At 43.2% G+C, this 16431-nt stretch overlaps 1 protein-coding gene across 3 annotated transcripts in view; it reads left to right on the top strand.

Moving 5' to 3' along the window:
• Positions 1-16431, top strand: part of FCHO2 (FCH and mu domain containing endocytic adaptor 2) — a 458555-nt gene that overhangs the window by 256235 nt on the left and 185889 nt on the right. For all 3 annotated transcript variants that reach the window (XM_030193298.1, XM_030193297.1, XM_030193296.1), the window contains 2 exons: positions 2866-2890; positions 14218-14251. In XM_030193298.1, the coding sequence (XP_030049158.1) occupies positions 2866-2890; positions 14218-14251 (59 nt within the window). The remainder of the gene's footprint in view (positions 1-2865; positions 2891-14217; positions 14252-16431) is intronic.

Raw genomic sequence — 16431 nt, 5'->3', positions numbered from 1 at the left:
AGAGGAAACAGACACAGAAAGGATCATTGAAGAAGACAGTACAGTTGGAGAAGGGGAATCAATTGGAGAAGGACTCTCAGATTTAGAGGATGCAGAAAGGTCAGACCAACCTGTTGTCAGACGCTCATCCAGGGAAAACAAAGGTGTTCCACCCCCAAGACTGTCTTACTTAACAAAGTCAGCAGAAGCTCAAGAGCCCTTAACATGGGATGAGATTGAGAAAATGTCAGCAGAAGAAGCTGCTGAATGGCATAAAGCTGCACAAGAAGAAATTGATGCATTGGATAAAAATAATACTTGGATTCTTACAAAATTACCTCCTGGCAAGAAAGCTATAGGATGCAAATGGGTATTCAAGTTAAAAAGGAATGCACAAGGAAAAGTGGAAAGGTATAAAGCCAGATTAGTGGCAAAGGGATATCTTCAAAAATATGGAGAAGATTTTGATGAAGTGTTTGCACCTGTAGTGAAACACACGACAATAAGAACACTTCTGAGCATTGCAGTCTCAAAAGGCATGCAAGTCAACCACATTGATGTGAAAACAGCATTTCTTCACGGAGATATAACTGAAGACTTGTACATGGAACAACCAACAGGTTTCATAAATACAAAACAAAGACAGCTAGTGTGTAAATTAAACAAAGGTCTTTATGGATTAAAGCAAAGTGCAAAATGTTGGAATGATAAATTGCATGAAATATTGACAAATTTAGGATTTAAGCAAGGTGAAGCAGATAAATGCTTGTACACTAGGTGCACAAATGGACAATATGCATACATTTTAGCTTTTGTTGATGATCTGCTCATTGCAAGCAAAAGTGAGCAAGAGTACAAGGACATTGTAAAGTGTTTAAACCTCAATGTTGAGATAAAAGAACTTGGTAATGTGTCATACTATCTTGGTATAGAAATTGAGAAACAAAATGATGGTTCTTATCTTCTAAGCCAGAAGCAGAAAATAAATGAGCTTATTGAAAGTTTAGGTATGCAAGATGCCCAAGTTGTAAGCACTCCCATGATCACTGATTTTCTGAAGGATGAAACAGTAAGAGAACCTTTACCAGATAACATCCAATATAGATCAGCCATAGGTAAGCTTTTATATCTAGCTACCACATACAGGGCTGATATAGCAAATGCAGTAGGAATTTTGAGCAGAAGGGTCAGCTCACCTACCAAATCAGATTGGACTGCAGTTAAAAGGATGGTAAGGTATTTAAAGGGTACCATTGATTGTAAATTAAAGATTTCAGCCAATAGTAATCCAAAACTAATATGTTACTGTGATTCAGATTGGGCAGGGGATCATTCTAATTATAAATCCACAAGTGGATATGTGTTTATGTATGGAAATGTACAAATTTCATGGGCCAGTCATAAACAAAGTATTGTGAGTTTGTCTTCTACAGAAGCTGAATATGTGGCCGTATCGGAAGCGTGCAGAGAACTGATGTGGATTGAAAAACTTTTACTGGATTTTGGAATAGCTGAAAAGAGACCAATCCAGATAATGGAAGATAATCAGAGCTGCATCCGACTGTCACAGAATGACAAGGTTCAGTCACGCACCAAGCACATTGCAACGAAATACCACAACGTGCGAGAGTTGGCGAAAGAAGGGGTCATCAGTCTACACTATTGTCACACCAGTGAGATGACAGCTGACATCATGACCAAACCGTTACCCAGAGAACATTTTGTGAATCTGCGTATAAAGCTTGGACTTTGTATGAATAAATAATTGCATGACAGTTATGCATGAGAAGGGGTTTGTTGGAATGTATTGTATTTTTACATGCATTGCCTGTCACCTATTATTTCTCTGTGATTACTCTGTGACCTCTGATGTGAATTACTTAGAGAGGTCACATAGCTATGCAACTTCCTGTGGGGGTTAGACACTGCAGATGCAGCAGATGCAGCACATGGAGCACATGGAGCTCATGATCTCTCCTAACCTGAGAGGATCTATGGTGGTGTGAGCATCCATTACCATCTAAGCACATGGAAGGAGCTGATAATACAAATGTATAATAATATGTATATATAAGCCTGTCTGATTATAATCTAACTGCAAACTGTGAGTAAACAGATGTTTTGTTACTTCAACTTTAAAGTGACTCAGCAGTGAATTATTCAGGGGTGAATGAGAGAGAGATGAAGAAAGAAATTAACATTTCTAAAGCTGAAGCTGTGTATACTAAAATCTGCTAATTATTTACTACAAATAATCCAACAGGATGAAGGTGAAAGGAGACAAACTCAGAATTAACCTGAGAAAATACTTCTTCACTGATAGGGTAGTCAATTCATGGAATGGCCTACCGGTGCAGGTGGTGGAAATGAAAACTGTAACTGAATTCAGTAAAGTTTGGGACAGTACATAGGGTCTTAGGAGAGAGGAATGGGGATAATAGATGGTATGGATGGGCATACTGGATAGTCCATATGGTCTTTAGCTGCTTTCATTTTTCTCTGTTTCTTTGTTTGCACCTGAAGAAATCGAGGGTTAAGTAACTTGGCCAAGACCACAAGGAGCCACAGTGAGATGTGAACCAAGTTTCCCTGCTAGTATGACTATGATGCTACTTTTCCAGTCCTGGTGGACTGTTATGATGGTCCCCCTGGACAGATTTGGGAACCACTGAGTTAGATATATGGCAAGGGAAAACAGTTTTGTTTTTTTAAACTGTAACTTATGCAATGTTGAATAGCGCATAATTCCAAAGGAATTGTAAGAGCTAATTGTGTATAAATATTTATTTATAATTCACATCTGATACAATTCTTCAGTTTTATTTCTTATGTTAACTGAATGTACAAAAAGATCTTCTATTTCTAACAATACATTTTTTGTTGTAGGCACAGATGATCAGAAGTTCACCAAGTAAGTTATTAATTTTTTTTTTTATATATATGTAGAAGTTTTCTTAGTTTCCAAGATAAAAACACAGTCCCAAAACAAGTTCCTTAGGCTTCCAAAAAACAAAATATGTGTCCAGCCACTTATTATAACTGCTTACTTCCACTTTAGTAACTTCTTCTCTGGGAGTGGCTTCTCTTTGTTTCCTAAAGGGTTGCTATTTTTAAAAGTCCACACAAAAAAAAGCATTCACAGTTTTCCTTCAGTCCAATTGTCAAAAGCCTTTTTCCTGCCCAAGTGGTATGAGCAAGGAAATGAGGATGGCCACCACCCACTTGCTTTCCCCCATCTGGCCTTCTTACAAAAAAAGCTCCAGCAAATAACAAAAAGAAAGCGACCTTATCCTATATAATAAAATGCACCTCCAACATTCTGAAGCTGACTGCATGGCTGAGGCAGTCCTGCTCTCTGTATCCCTCTCCTGAATTGTCATCACGTACTTCCAGGTTCGTCACAAGCAGAAGTGACCAACCACACGAGGTTTCTCGGCTTCAGAATGTTGGAGGAGCATTCTATTAAATAGGATTGGTCAGTTCCTTGAAGCACAGCCAGAGCTCAGCGTCCTGCACAGTAACACTCAGACACCAGAGAGAGAGAGGGGGGGCCTGACCAGAGAGAGGGAGGGAGGGGGGGGGGAGGTATCTCTGTCACACACACACTCTCTCTCACAGTCAATGTCTTTCTCTCTCTCACACACTGTCTCTCATACACTCTATGTCTCACACTGTATCGCATTCACTCTCTATGTGTCACACAGAGGGGAATAATCCAATGGCGCCGGCGAAATACATGGCCAGTGATGTATTTTGGCGGCGCCGCAAACAGCTAGCCAGACCCGTATTTTCGAAAAAGATGGCCGGCCGTCTTTTGTTTCGATAATACGGTTCCGGCATTGGATTTGGCCGGGGTTTGAGATGGCCGGCTTTGTTTTTTAGCGATAATGGAAAGTTATGTCGGCCTGTGGAACACCGAATGTGGTGTTCCACAGGGATCCCCTCTCTCACCAACCATATTCAACCTAATGATGACACCCTTGGCCAGACTACTATCTAATCAGAACTTGAACCCACATATATATGCTGATGATGTAACGATCTTCATCCCATTCAAACAAGATCTAAGGGAAATCTCCAACGAAATCAAGCAAAGCCTACACATCATGAACTCCTGGGCAGACGCATTGCAGCTGAAACTTAACGCAGAAAAAACCCAATGCCTTATACTCACTTCGCAACTCAATAAGAATAAATTCACCACCATCAACACAACTAATCTAAACCTACCAGTATCGGACACCCTAAAAATTCTTGGAGTCACCTGACACTTGAGAATCATGCTACAAACATAACCAAGAAGATGTTTCACTCAATGTGGAAGCTAAGAAGAATTAAACCATTTTTTCCACGGTCCGTCTTCCGCAATCTGGTACAATCACTAGTACTCAGTCATCTGGACTACTGTAATTCATTATACGCTGGTTGCAAAGAGAAAATACTTAAAAAAACTCCAGACAGCGCAGAACACAGCAGCCAGATTAATGTTCGGTAAACCAAAATATGAATGCGCGACACCACTACGAGAAAAACTATACTGGCTCCCACTCAAAGAACACATCACGTTCAAACTTTGTACCCTAGTCCACAAGATTATCCATGGAGAAGCCCCAGCCTACATGTCAGACCTAATAGACCTACCTCACAGGAACGCAATAAAATCTTCTCGCACATTCCTCAATCTTCATCCTCCCAATTGTAAAGGTTTGAATTACAAATTGTTGCATGCATCCTCCTTCTCCTATATGGGCACGCAGCTATGGAACGCCCTACCACACAACCTGAAAATGGTCCATGAACTGGCTAATTTCCGCAAACTAGTGAAAACCTATCTCTTCGAAAAGATATATCACTAAGATCAACACGTGTAACTGCACAATCTCTAATATAGATAGGAATGTCTTATAAAGTCTTTTGCTGTAATACAACCATGTACTTCACCACCATGTAACCCAAACTCTCTATAAACCAAATGTATACTTTCTATTCTCTATTTCCAATATCCACAATGAATTGTAAGCCACATTGAGCCTGCAAAGAGGTGGGATAATGTGGGATACAAATGCAATAAATAAATAAATAAAATCTCAAACCCGGGCCAAATTCAAGGCATTTGGCCGTGGGAGGAGCCAGCATTTTTAGTGCACTGGCCCCCCTGACATGGCAGGACACCACCGGGCTCCCTAGGGGTCACTGCGGTGGACTTCAGAAAAGCTCCCACGTGCATAGCTCCCTTACTTTGGGAGCTGAGCCCCCCAACCCCCTCCCCCCCAAAACCCACAACCCACAAATGTACTGCACCCACTAAAACTGCTCCAGGGACCTGCATACAGCCTCTAGGACTTATTGCTGCTGTATAACTTTGGCACACCAGTTCACACCTGAAGACTAATCTCTCTGAAAAAGTCCTTTCTTGAAATAACCACGGTTACTCACAGTTAACTGCAGATCAGAGGTTGTGCCCCACTGGCAAAGAGTCCCCTGGTACTAAGATTAGCAGTAGGTCAGAGCTGGCACAATGGTGTACAGTGCCCTCTTTCAGCACCATTCAAGGTAAGAACTATGTTCTCTGACGTGGGTAACACAGGAAAGGGATCTAAAACTGTCTTACAAAAATGGCCACTACCGTATGGACTACAACAGGAAACAAAGCAGGGCACACTCTGACCCAGTAAGCAGGGGGAAAAGCAGAGCCTACCAACTACCAATACCTATACCCACCACAATGCATTGCTGATGTGACTCTGCAGTGCAAATAACAGAAAAGGTGCCACACTCACCCCAGAGCCACATCACAAGCAGGCAAAGGCTGTCGGAGGACAGAACACATTCTGCTGTCATGGAGGTGGGTATGGTATTTGTAACCAGTTTTTTATGCTGGGAGGGGGTTGGTGACCATTGGAGGAGTATGGGGAGGTCATCCCCGATTCCTTCCGGTGGTCATGTGGTCAGTTTGGCCACCTTTTTGAAGCTTGGACCCGAAAAAAAAGGGACCAAGTAAAAGCGGCCAAATGCTCTTCATCGCCGTTTTTTTTTCCCATTATGGGCTAAAGCCAGCCATTTCGTAACCCCGCCCATGTCCCGCCTTCGCGTCGCTGCCAACACGCCCCCTTGAACTTTCGCTGGCTCTGCGACGAGAAAGCGGCAATGGTGTCAAAATAGCGGCTTTCGATTATACCGATTTGGCCGCTTTTGCGAGATCGCCAGCCATCTCCCGATTTGTGTCGGAAGATGGCCGGCGATCACTTTCGAAAATGAGCTGGACAGTGTGAGAGGGTAGGTAAAAGGGGATCCGGGAAGGCACGCAGAAGGGGGATGCAGGCAGCCGGGGAACCCCAATGGGGCAGACTTCATGTGCACAACACCCACATTCAGAAAGCTGCGCTACTGGAGGCAAAGAGGTTGGCCGGGTTAAGGAAGAAGAGGAGGAACTACCAGTCCCAGAATCCCTCTCTTCCCCACCCAGCTGTGCAAGAATTAGGGGAGGAGATAGAAGATTGGGAAATGGTCTCTGAGGGAGGTGATGAGGGCCAGCTGGAGAGGTTGGGGGCGGGGGAAGTTGAAGAGGAGGATAAAATGGAGGTTACTGAAGGACTAGAGGAGGAACAGATGGAGATTGGAGCTCTGGCTCAAACCCGAAAAGCTGCTGTAAGAGGGTGGCTAGCTGTGCCTTGGAGAGACTGGTGGAAGACCAGAGGAGAGAGACTGAGGCGCTGGGGGACATCTCTATTAAAGAGAAAACAGGTGCAGCCCCTGGGAGAGAAAGAGGGCTGGGCACAATTGAAACCCCAGTCTGAACCCGGTGGGACCAAAGTTATGTAGCTGTGCTGTAAGAAAGACTGTGTAAACTGTTTCATACTGGAAAGGTCTGGGCCTGCAACCTACCAAGCTATTGTGTTTTCTTTCTGATAATGTACTGTTCCCTAAAAGAAGTAATTTTGGCTAAAGTGAAGTTATATGGACTGTTTAAACCCTGAATGAGACTTTGGCAGCAAACCTTAACAACCTGGGAGTAAGGTGTTTTCCTTTTGTGTCTATGCTGAATGGAAGCAAGAAAATAAAGGTTTTTTTTATAAACGTTTTGCCTTGATTGAGCCTCTGTGGAAACAATAGAGAGAGGAGGAAGTCCTGCAAGCTCTCAGGGGGTCTGGCGCTGAGTTCCCAGAACAGGCCAAGGTGGTGTGGAGTGAGGCAACAGTCGAGTGAAGAAGGAAGCTAAGCAGGGTCGAGCCCGGCTGGGTTCTGGAAGGGAGACCCAGCTACAACAGTCACTCACACACTCTCTTGGTCTCATACACTCAGTCTCACAGAGAGTCTGTGTCTCGCACACACTATATCTATGTGAAACACACTCTGTCTCTCACACTGTGTTTCACATACACACTTGCACACACTCTCATTCTCACACACACACTCTCTCTCACAGACACTCTCGCACCCAGACTCACTCTCTCTCTCTTACACACACACACTCGCACATTCACTCTCTCTCTCACACAATCACTCTCACATACACACTCCAAGGAAAACCTTGCTAGCGCCCGTTTCATTTGTGTCAGAAACGGGCCTTTTTTACTATCCTTTATAATAAAACGCACCTCCAACATTCTGAAGCTGACTGCATGGCTGAGGCATTCCTGCTCTCTTTATCCATCTCCTGAATTGACATCACGTACTTCTGGGTTTGTCACAAGCAGAAGTGACCAACCACACGAGGTTTCTCGGCTTCAGAATGCTGGAGGTGCATTCTATTAAATAGGATTGGTCAGTTCCTTGAAGCACAGCCAGAGCTCAGCGTCCTGCACAGTAACGCTCAGACACCAGAGAGAGGGGGGGAGGGGGGCCTGACACAATAGAGGGGGGGGGGGGGGGGAGATATCACTGTCACACACACACTCTCTCTCTCTCTCTCTCTCTCTCTCTCTCACAGTCAATGTCTTTATCTCACTCTCACACATTGTCTCTCACACACTCTGTGTCTCACACTGTATCACATTCCCTCTCTATGTATCACACAGTCACTCACACACTCTCTTGGTCTCATACACTCAGTCTCACAGAGAGTCTGTGTCTCACACACACTCTCTCTCTCACACATACTGTATCTGTGTGAAACACACACTCTCTCTCTCACACTGTGTCTCACATACGCACTTGCACACACTCTCATTCTCACACACACACTCGCACCCAGACTCACTCTCTCTCTCTCTCTCACACACACTTGCACATTCACTCTCTCTCTCATACACAGTCACTCTCACATACACTCTCTCAAACATACACATTCTGAGGAAAACCTTGCTAGCGCCCGTTTCATTTGTGTCAGAAACGGGCCTTTTTTACTAGTTCCTAATAATTCCTAACATCCTGTTTGCTTTTTTGGCCGTCACCACACACTGAGCAGAAGATTTCAGCCTATAATCTGCATCCGGGCCACTTAATCCTCATAGTACCCGACTGGCTCAGGAGACCATGGTATGCGGATCTGATTCGTCTACTGATAGGCAAACCTTATCTCTCCCTTTTGTCCGGGATTTCTCACCCAGTGTCCAGTGCGGATGGAGGACTTGTCCCCCTTTGGTCTTGCGGCCTAGCTCTTGAGAGGTCAAAAGTAAGGAAGAAGGTTTACTCAAAGGAGGTCATTGCTACTTTGCTGCAGGCAAGAAAGTGTTCCACATCATCTGCACTATGGTTGGGTGTGGCAGCTCTTTTGAGGCCTGGTGATTGGAAAGGAATATCTTTCCTTTTCATTCTTCTTTGGTGCAAATATTGGCCTTGTTGCAGGAGAGCTTTGTGGCGGCATTAGCGTGCTACCATGGTCAACTTCTGAATTATTCTCTAGCCGTGCATCCTAATGTTGTGCGTTTCTTGAAGGGGTTAATCGCCTTAACTCTCCTCTACATCCTCCTTGTCCGGAGTAGAATCTGAATCTGGTCCTTTGATCTCTCCAGAAGTCTCCCTGTGAACTGTTTAAAAAGACTACCTTGAAGGATCTTACATTTAAATCAGTTTTTCTGGTGGCTGTTTCCTCAGCTCACAGAATATCAGAGCTTTGAGCCTTGTCCAGTAGAGATCTGTTTCTTTGCTTCTCGGAGGCGGGCGTCACCATTTGAAATGTTCCATATTTTCTCCCTAAGGTAGTTTGTTCCTTCCACTTGAACCAACCATTGTTTCTTCCATCATTTAGGGAGGATGACTATGGTAAGGATTTCCATCATCTGCATTCTCAGTTCTTCAATACCTGCAGGTCACCAATGGTTTTTCGGCATTCAGACCACATTTTTGTTTTGCTGGTGGGTCTGAACAAGGACAGTGCTGCATCGATGGTGACTATTGCTCGCTGGATTAAAGAAACTATTTCTTCAACTTACATTCTTTCAGGGCAGCATCCTCCTTTCAGGGCTTGCTCTACCAGGGCTGCTTCTGTGTCCTGGCCCAAGTCTCGGGCATATTCTCTGGAAGAAATCTGCAGATGGGCTACATGGTCCTCTTTGCATACCTTTTCCAACATTATTGCTTGGACATTGCAGCTTGATCAGAGGTGTCCTTTGAAGCTTTGGTTATCTCTGCAGGGTCTTTGTTTCCTGCCCTGTTTGAGGACAGCTTTGCTACATCCCACAATTTCCTGGATTCATCTGTTCCTGATGACAAGGAAGGAAAAATTATTATGCCTTGCCTGATAATTTTCTTTCTTTTAGTCACAGCAGATGAATCCAGGTTCCCCTCCCTTGCTCAGCGGTGTACTACTCTGTAGTAGTCTGTTTATCTGTTTAGGCTTTGCTGCATATTCCTGTATTTTAAAGTTTGCATTAATTGTTCTTGCTTCATTCCTCTGAGGAAGGAAGCATGTATGTTTGTTAATTTTTGTTTCTGCTTTGTTATGGGACTCAAAAGACTTTGCACCTGCTTTTCATCAGGGAAAAAGTACACAGCTGACACCTATGGGGTTTTCAGAAATTGAATCTCTTTGCAAGGTCAGCTGTTTATCCATAGAAAGGGCTTTGAAAATTGAAGAGATGAGATGAGTTTCAAAACCTGTTTTTGGGCCCGATATTCAAAAAGGTTTAACGGGGCAGAAGAGGCTGAGCTGGCCATCTGGCAATATTCAGCAGCACTTAAGCAGTTAGAGTCACTGAATATTGCCTGTGACCGTCCAGGCACTGCCCGGTTAGTGACATGGTGATCTGGGGGCAGAGCCTGGACAGAGCCAGAACTTAACCAGTAAACAGCAATATTCAGTCCCCTGACTGGATAAGTAAGTGGATAACACCGCCTTGGGTGAATCTCATCTTTATGAAAAGGTGGTTAATAAATCCCAAATAAATAAATAAGGCTGTCCTAACTATATCCGCTGAACAAACCAGGCATCAGCCTGAATATCGGCAGGTGCCCGGATACCTTCCCTGGTTAGTATACCTGGATATTCAGTGCCATAGCCTGTACATGGCCTGGCATTGAATATCCAGTATTAATTTAGCCTGTGGCTGTAAGTGGCGTAAAAACTACTGTCCACTGTGGGCTCAATATCTACCCCTACATTATTTTCAAAAATCAATTCATATCAGAAACAGACAGCCTTTATAGATAGCCATAGGATGTGTGAAATTTGCATGAAAAGGCATATATTCATAAACTACAATGAACGAGCATAGGCTTCATTGAAGGGGCCACTGACATTTATTCCTCTCTTGTGGAAGGGCAGCTGCCAGCAACACTAAAAAGAACTCTCTTGACCAGGACAACCTCAAAAACTACTGACCAGTCTCCAGCATTCCTTTCCTGGCAAAGTTTATAGAACAGGCAGTCCTGCATTCAACTCAGTGACAGCTAAATGAAAGTAATTAGCTAGACCCATGCCAATCTGGATACAGAACAGACACAGCTCTCATGTCCTTTCTTGGGCATCTGTCTGCCTTGATACTAGTGTGGCTGGATTTCTTAGTAGCCTTTGACATTTTGGATCATCATATGCTTACAAGGCTAGCAGAAACAGGTATTTACATGGTTCAAATCCTATTTGTCAGAGACTGTTAACAATCAGTTCTGTTCAGCAACAGCACATTATTACCTTGGTTACTGAACTGTGGAGTGCCACAGGGATTCCTTATACTGTCTCCCATTTTATTTAATATGTACCTCAAGCCTCTGACTAATCTGCTTTGGTCAATGCATATGAAATTCTGTATCTGTGTTTGTGATGTGCAACTACTCATACCCATTGAACCAGATCTACCCACAGCTTTGAGTAAATTTGACTGCCAGTCTAACTGCAACTCAGGAATGGACAAAAAAGCAACAAACTCTATCTTAACCCAAGCAAAACAGAGATTCTTTGGGGACCTAACACAAGTGGACAAATACCTGACTTCATAATACCTTTTGGGAAGTATGAACTCCCCCTGAAATCAAAGGTCAGGAATCTTGGGTTTCTGCTAGATTCATCACTCACTCTGATCCTGCAAATTCAAATAACTTTTAAAAATTGTCTCTATCATCTGTGGCGGCTATGAAATTGCTTTCCATATAGTGAAAAGACTAGTCTGACCACAGTGCTCCATGCCATGAAAGTCACGACTAGGCTACTGTAATTCGCTGTACACTGGTCAAACCAAAATGAGTTTGCCTCAGCTCCAACTAATTCAGAATGCTTCAGCACTACTGATAGAAGGCTGCAAGTGGAATGATCACATTACATCATTCTATATAATAATTCTCACCTCCAACGTTCTGAGGCTGCCTGTAACCGTGGTCTGCTAGGTGCTGTAGATCAAACTGACGTCATGAATCCCACTGATTGGCTGCACCTCGGGTGAAGTCACAAAGCAAGCAAACCTATGAGATGCTGCAGGACGTTTAATAGACAGGAGTGGAAGTGAGCAAAGCAAGTCTAAGGTAAGCAAGGAAGCCCATTGGTTAATCTCTGTTTCCACTCCCCTACGCAGCTGTCATTGGTATACACTCAAAAACAAGCAAACCTAGGAGCTGCTGCTTCACATTGTCGTTTTTAAATTGTTGTTCCATCTGAAACAAGTCTAAAGCTGTTTCAACTGGATAGACAGTGCCTTAAAACGTAGAGGACAAAAGGAGGGGGGAGACAGACAGACCCTGCAACTGGGAGGGAGGGAGGAGGGAGGGGGGACCCGGCAACTGGGAAAAAGGGAGGGAGGGGGGGACCCTGCAACTGGGAGACAGACCGGGGGGGGGGACAACGACCCTGGCACATACTCTCATTCTCACACACACACTCGCACTCAGTCTCACTCTCTCTCTGTCACACACGCACTCGCACATTCACTCTCTCTCACACAGTCACTCTCACACACACTCTCTCAAACATACACACTCCGAGGAAAACTTTGCTAGTGCCCATTTCCTTTAAAACAGAAATGGGCCTTTTTTACTAGTTTCTTCATAAACTGCATTAAATTTAAAACTCTGTTTGATTTTCATGGTCCTCAGATAAAATGGGCCAGAGTACTTAAAGAATATGTTGACCCTCTACACATCTTCGAAACCTCTAAGATCCTCTCAAGATGTATCACTATCTGTACCCTCATCAAAAGAAATTGTACAAAGTGATACCCGCCAGCGAGCCTTCTCAGGAATTAGCCCCATGCTGTGGAACTTACTCCCAGAAGGGCTGCGTCTAACTTGGGACTACCTCTTTTTTAGGAAGCAGGTGAAAGCCTGGCTCTTCTTCCAAGCCGTTAATACTTATGGGGCTACCCAAACTGGCACTCAAAAATCGGCACACAATGCTATTCTATAATGGACACTCAAAGATGAGTGCTTATTATAAAATAGCATTGAGTGCCGATTTGGGCTCCCAAATTTGGGTGCCAGGACATACATCTGCTTAAAGCAGGTGTAATTCCCACTGCCCAATTTGGGTGCACATCCCCAGTATTCTAGAACACTGCTCACAAATTGTAGGAGCATCTATGTACCTCCCATGGCCGTGTCCCCTTTTGAGTTGCATGCTGTGGGATTTGGGTGCATGTTGTCATATAATATAGCATGTAGCAAGATGTGGGTACAAATCCAAATTGGTGCCAGTTGGCACCCAATTATTGGCACTAATTGGCTAAGTCAATTGAGTTGGATACATATCTTGAATGGGCACCGTATATGAAATCCAGGGGATGGTGACTATACACTCATTCTGCACCAGGACTAGCTTGCTTACCCACACTGTAACATAGATCAGTTTCTTGTATTTGTTTAACTGTACAAGGACTTGCCTCGAGTTTAGCCACCCATCTATTTATTTTAGCTGACTCTGTACTACCCATCTTCTCCTAATTTATATATCTGCACTTGGCCCCTGAGCTACATGGTAAGCTGTATTGTAGTAAAACATCAGCATCATATCTAGGTTATTTGAATGTTCTAATGTATTCATATTATGTTTTTCATTGGTATCATGCTGACATTGTATTATATCTGTTGTTTAAATGTTCTTCCATGCTGTCTATTATGATATTTGTTTTGTACTGGCATTTATCATTTTTCAGTTATATGGTATATTTCTGATTGTTTCTTGATAGTCTTGTTATTACGTTTTTTTTTTTTTTGTTACATTTGTATCCCGCGCTTTCCCACTCATGGCAGGCTCAATGCAGCTTACATGGGGCAATGGAGGGTTACGTGACTTGCCCAGAGTCACAAGGAGCTGCCTGTGTCTGAAGTGGGAATTGAACTCAGTTCCTCAGTTCCCCAGGACCAAAGTCCACCACCCTAACCACTAGGCCACTCCTTCAGTTTGCTGAAACTTTATTGTATTTGTTTATATTTGATCATTTTACTATTGTTATGCTGTTAACAAAACTATAGGTTTTATGTTAAACTGTACCTGCTGTACACCACCTTGGGTAAATCTCTTCGTAAAGGCAGCTAATAAATCCCAATAGATAAATAAAGGTATATGATGTTCAATGACAAAAATATTCTTATGTTGGATAGAACTCTTGAAAATAAAAATGTACTTTTATCCATAAAACAGCCTTTTGTATTTAACAGACTTTGGAACTCAGTCCTTCAAATGCCCTCTATAGGCATCCAGCATGTTGACTTATTAGGATTTATTCGCTAGAAAACACAAACCGACTTGATCATTCACTTTAGGTTTCTCCAGCAATTATGGATAGAATTTAACCATGCATAAAAGAGATAAGAGTTATATGTTCATTAGTTGTAGTTCTTTTAATGATGATGATTTTTTTTTTTTTTAATTAGGTGAAGAACTAATAAAATCAAAGCTTCCTCCTGAGTAAGTTTCTTATGAAAATACTCCTTTGCTGCTTTCTTTTTCTTCCATTGATTCTGGTGTAGAATTCAGTTTATTTGCATGCTCATGTGTGTGAATCTTCTCATTTTTAAAATTTTGACTTGTATTAGTTTTTATTACATTTCCACTATTATCTGGTCAATATTTTATTTATTTATTCATGGCATTTATACCCAACATTAGCCCGAAATAGACTCAATTTCAATGTGGCTTACAAACAGTAAAGTGAATAAAATATAATAATTTACAGAATATAACACAAATTACAATAAGTTCAAGCAGCAAATTAATACATGTGCAGTAAGTAACCAGGGATTTAGACTATCTCAAGTATAAACAAATAATTAAGGATGGATAGGTGAGAGCATAATTAGGCAGGACTAGATGGGAAATCAGATTTAGCCCATGGCAGTCAGCTTTTGTTTAAAATGCTTACCACTGCCAACAGAATTAGCCCTGGATATTCATTGACTGGCAATGTCTGGCTGAGTATCCAGGGCTGATTCAAAATGTGCTGGCTGCTGGAGCTTGTGAGTCTTGGCTGATATTCAGCTGAGGTCAGCATAAGACACTTATGTGGGCCCCGGCTGAATATCGGCCAGGACCCACATGAGAAGAACCAGGTGGCTGAGTCCCTCCCTCCCTCTCCCAGTCCTTCTTCTCCCCACCGAAATAATAGCCCCGGCATGAGCCCCCACACCCATCAGCACCCCCCCCCCCTCCTACCTGTAATCTCCCTAGAGGCCTGGGGGTCCTATAACAGGAGTGATAACCATTCTTTCCTGTACATCAAGGGCCTGGCCTCAAAATGGCCTCCATGACCCCTGGCAGCAGAGTCTCATTGTACTCACAAGTACCAAAAGACTGCCACTAGGGGCTTGAGTGTTTATTTTGAGGCCATATTTTTGATAGGGAGTGAGTGAGCATTGCTTCTTGCTGTAGGACCCCCTAGACCACCAGGGAGATTCTGGGTAGGAAAAACTCCACAAAATTGGACAGCTAAATAATTTTTTTTGAAATTTTTTTAAACATTAGGCTGCCTTATGTATTAGTATAATTATCTTGCTTTAACAAAAATATGATTCATAATTGCTGAACTGTTAAATTTACAGCATCAAAAAAAGTGAGAACACTTAACTTGATAAAGTAAATAAAGCACTCTTACCTTTATGTTCGACGGGGGCCACCTCTGTTTCACCCCGACATCAAGGCTTCATCAGGAACAGAGCGCTAAAACATGATGCTGGAAATAGCTAAACAGAGCACCAAACGATTCAAAATGGCGTCACTTTTTTGATGCTGTAAATTTAACAGTTCAGCAATTAAGAATCATATTTTTGTTAAAGCAAGATAATTATGCTAATACATAAGGCAGCTTAATGTTTAAAAAAATTTCAAAAAAATTATTTAGCTGTCCAATTTTGTGGAGTTTTTTATACCCAGTGATAGAATCTGGGCATGTGTTACTCTTGTTATTAGTAACCTCGCTCTAAACCTGCGGCAGTTTGCCCCAGGTCTCTGAGGGTTTTTCTCCACTTTAATGCACTTTCTTTGAAGTTTTGTCTCCTAGAGTCTCTGTATATTTTGTATTACATTACAAGCTTTTTGACTCTAGCCGATACTGCAATTTGTGTTGTTCTTTCGAGATTCTGGGTAGGCCCGGCAGGACCTATGGGGTGGAGGTGGAGGTGGGGGTGTTCAGGTCAGTATTCCTCCCAAACTCCACCCATGGACTGTACCAGGACTTTCTCCGAGGACAAGCAGGCTGCTTGTTCTCAAGACTGGGTGACGTCCGCGGCAGCCCCCACCAACCGGAAGAAGCTTTGCGGGCGGTCCGCACGCAGGGCACGCCCACCGCGCATGCGCGGCCGTCCTCCCGCCCGTGCGCGACCGTTCCCGCTCAGTCTTGTTTTTTCCGCGCTGGAGAGAGTCGTGCGTCGCCGCTCTCTCTTGTTCAGCCCGAAAAACCGTCGCGTTTTCGCGAATTTCTTAGTTTTTGTTTGTTTCTAGGCGCGTTCCGGCCTTTTCTTTCTTAAAAAAAATTTTAAAAAAGTGTGAACGCGCTTGTTTTCCCTCGTTTTCTAGCGGGGGCGTCGCGTTGCGGCCTTGTGGCTGCGCGGCCGATTTATTTTTCGAGGTGTGATTTACCGCCACCATCAACG

The sequence above is a fragment of the Microcaecilia unicolor genome, chromosome 2 (assembly GCF_901765095.1).
Source record: "Microcaecilia unicolor chromosome 2, aMicUni1.1, whole genome shotgun sequence".
In the NCBI taxonomy this organism is placed as follows: domain Eukaryota; kingdom Metazoa; phylum Chordata; class Amphibia; order Gymnophiona; family Siphonopidae; genus Microcaecilia; species Microcaecilia unicolor.
This window is presented reverse-complemented; position numbering and strand designations above follow the sequence as displayed.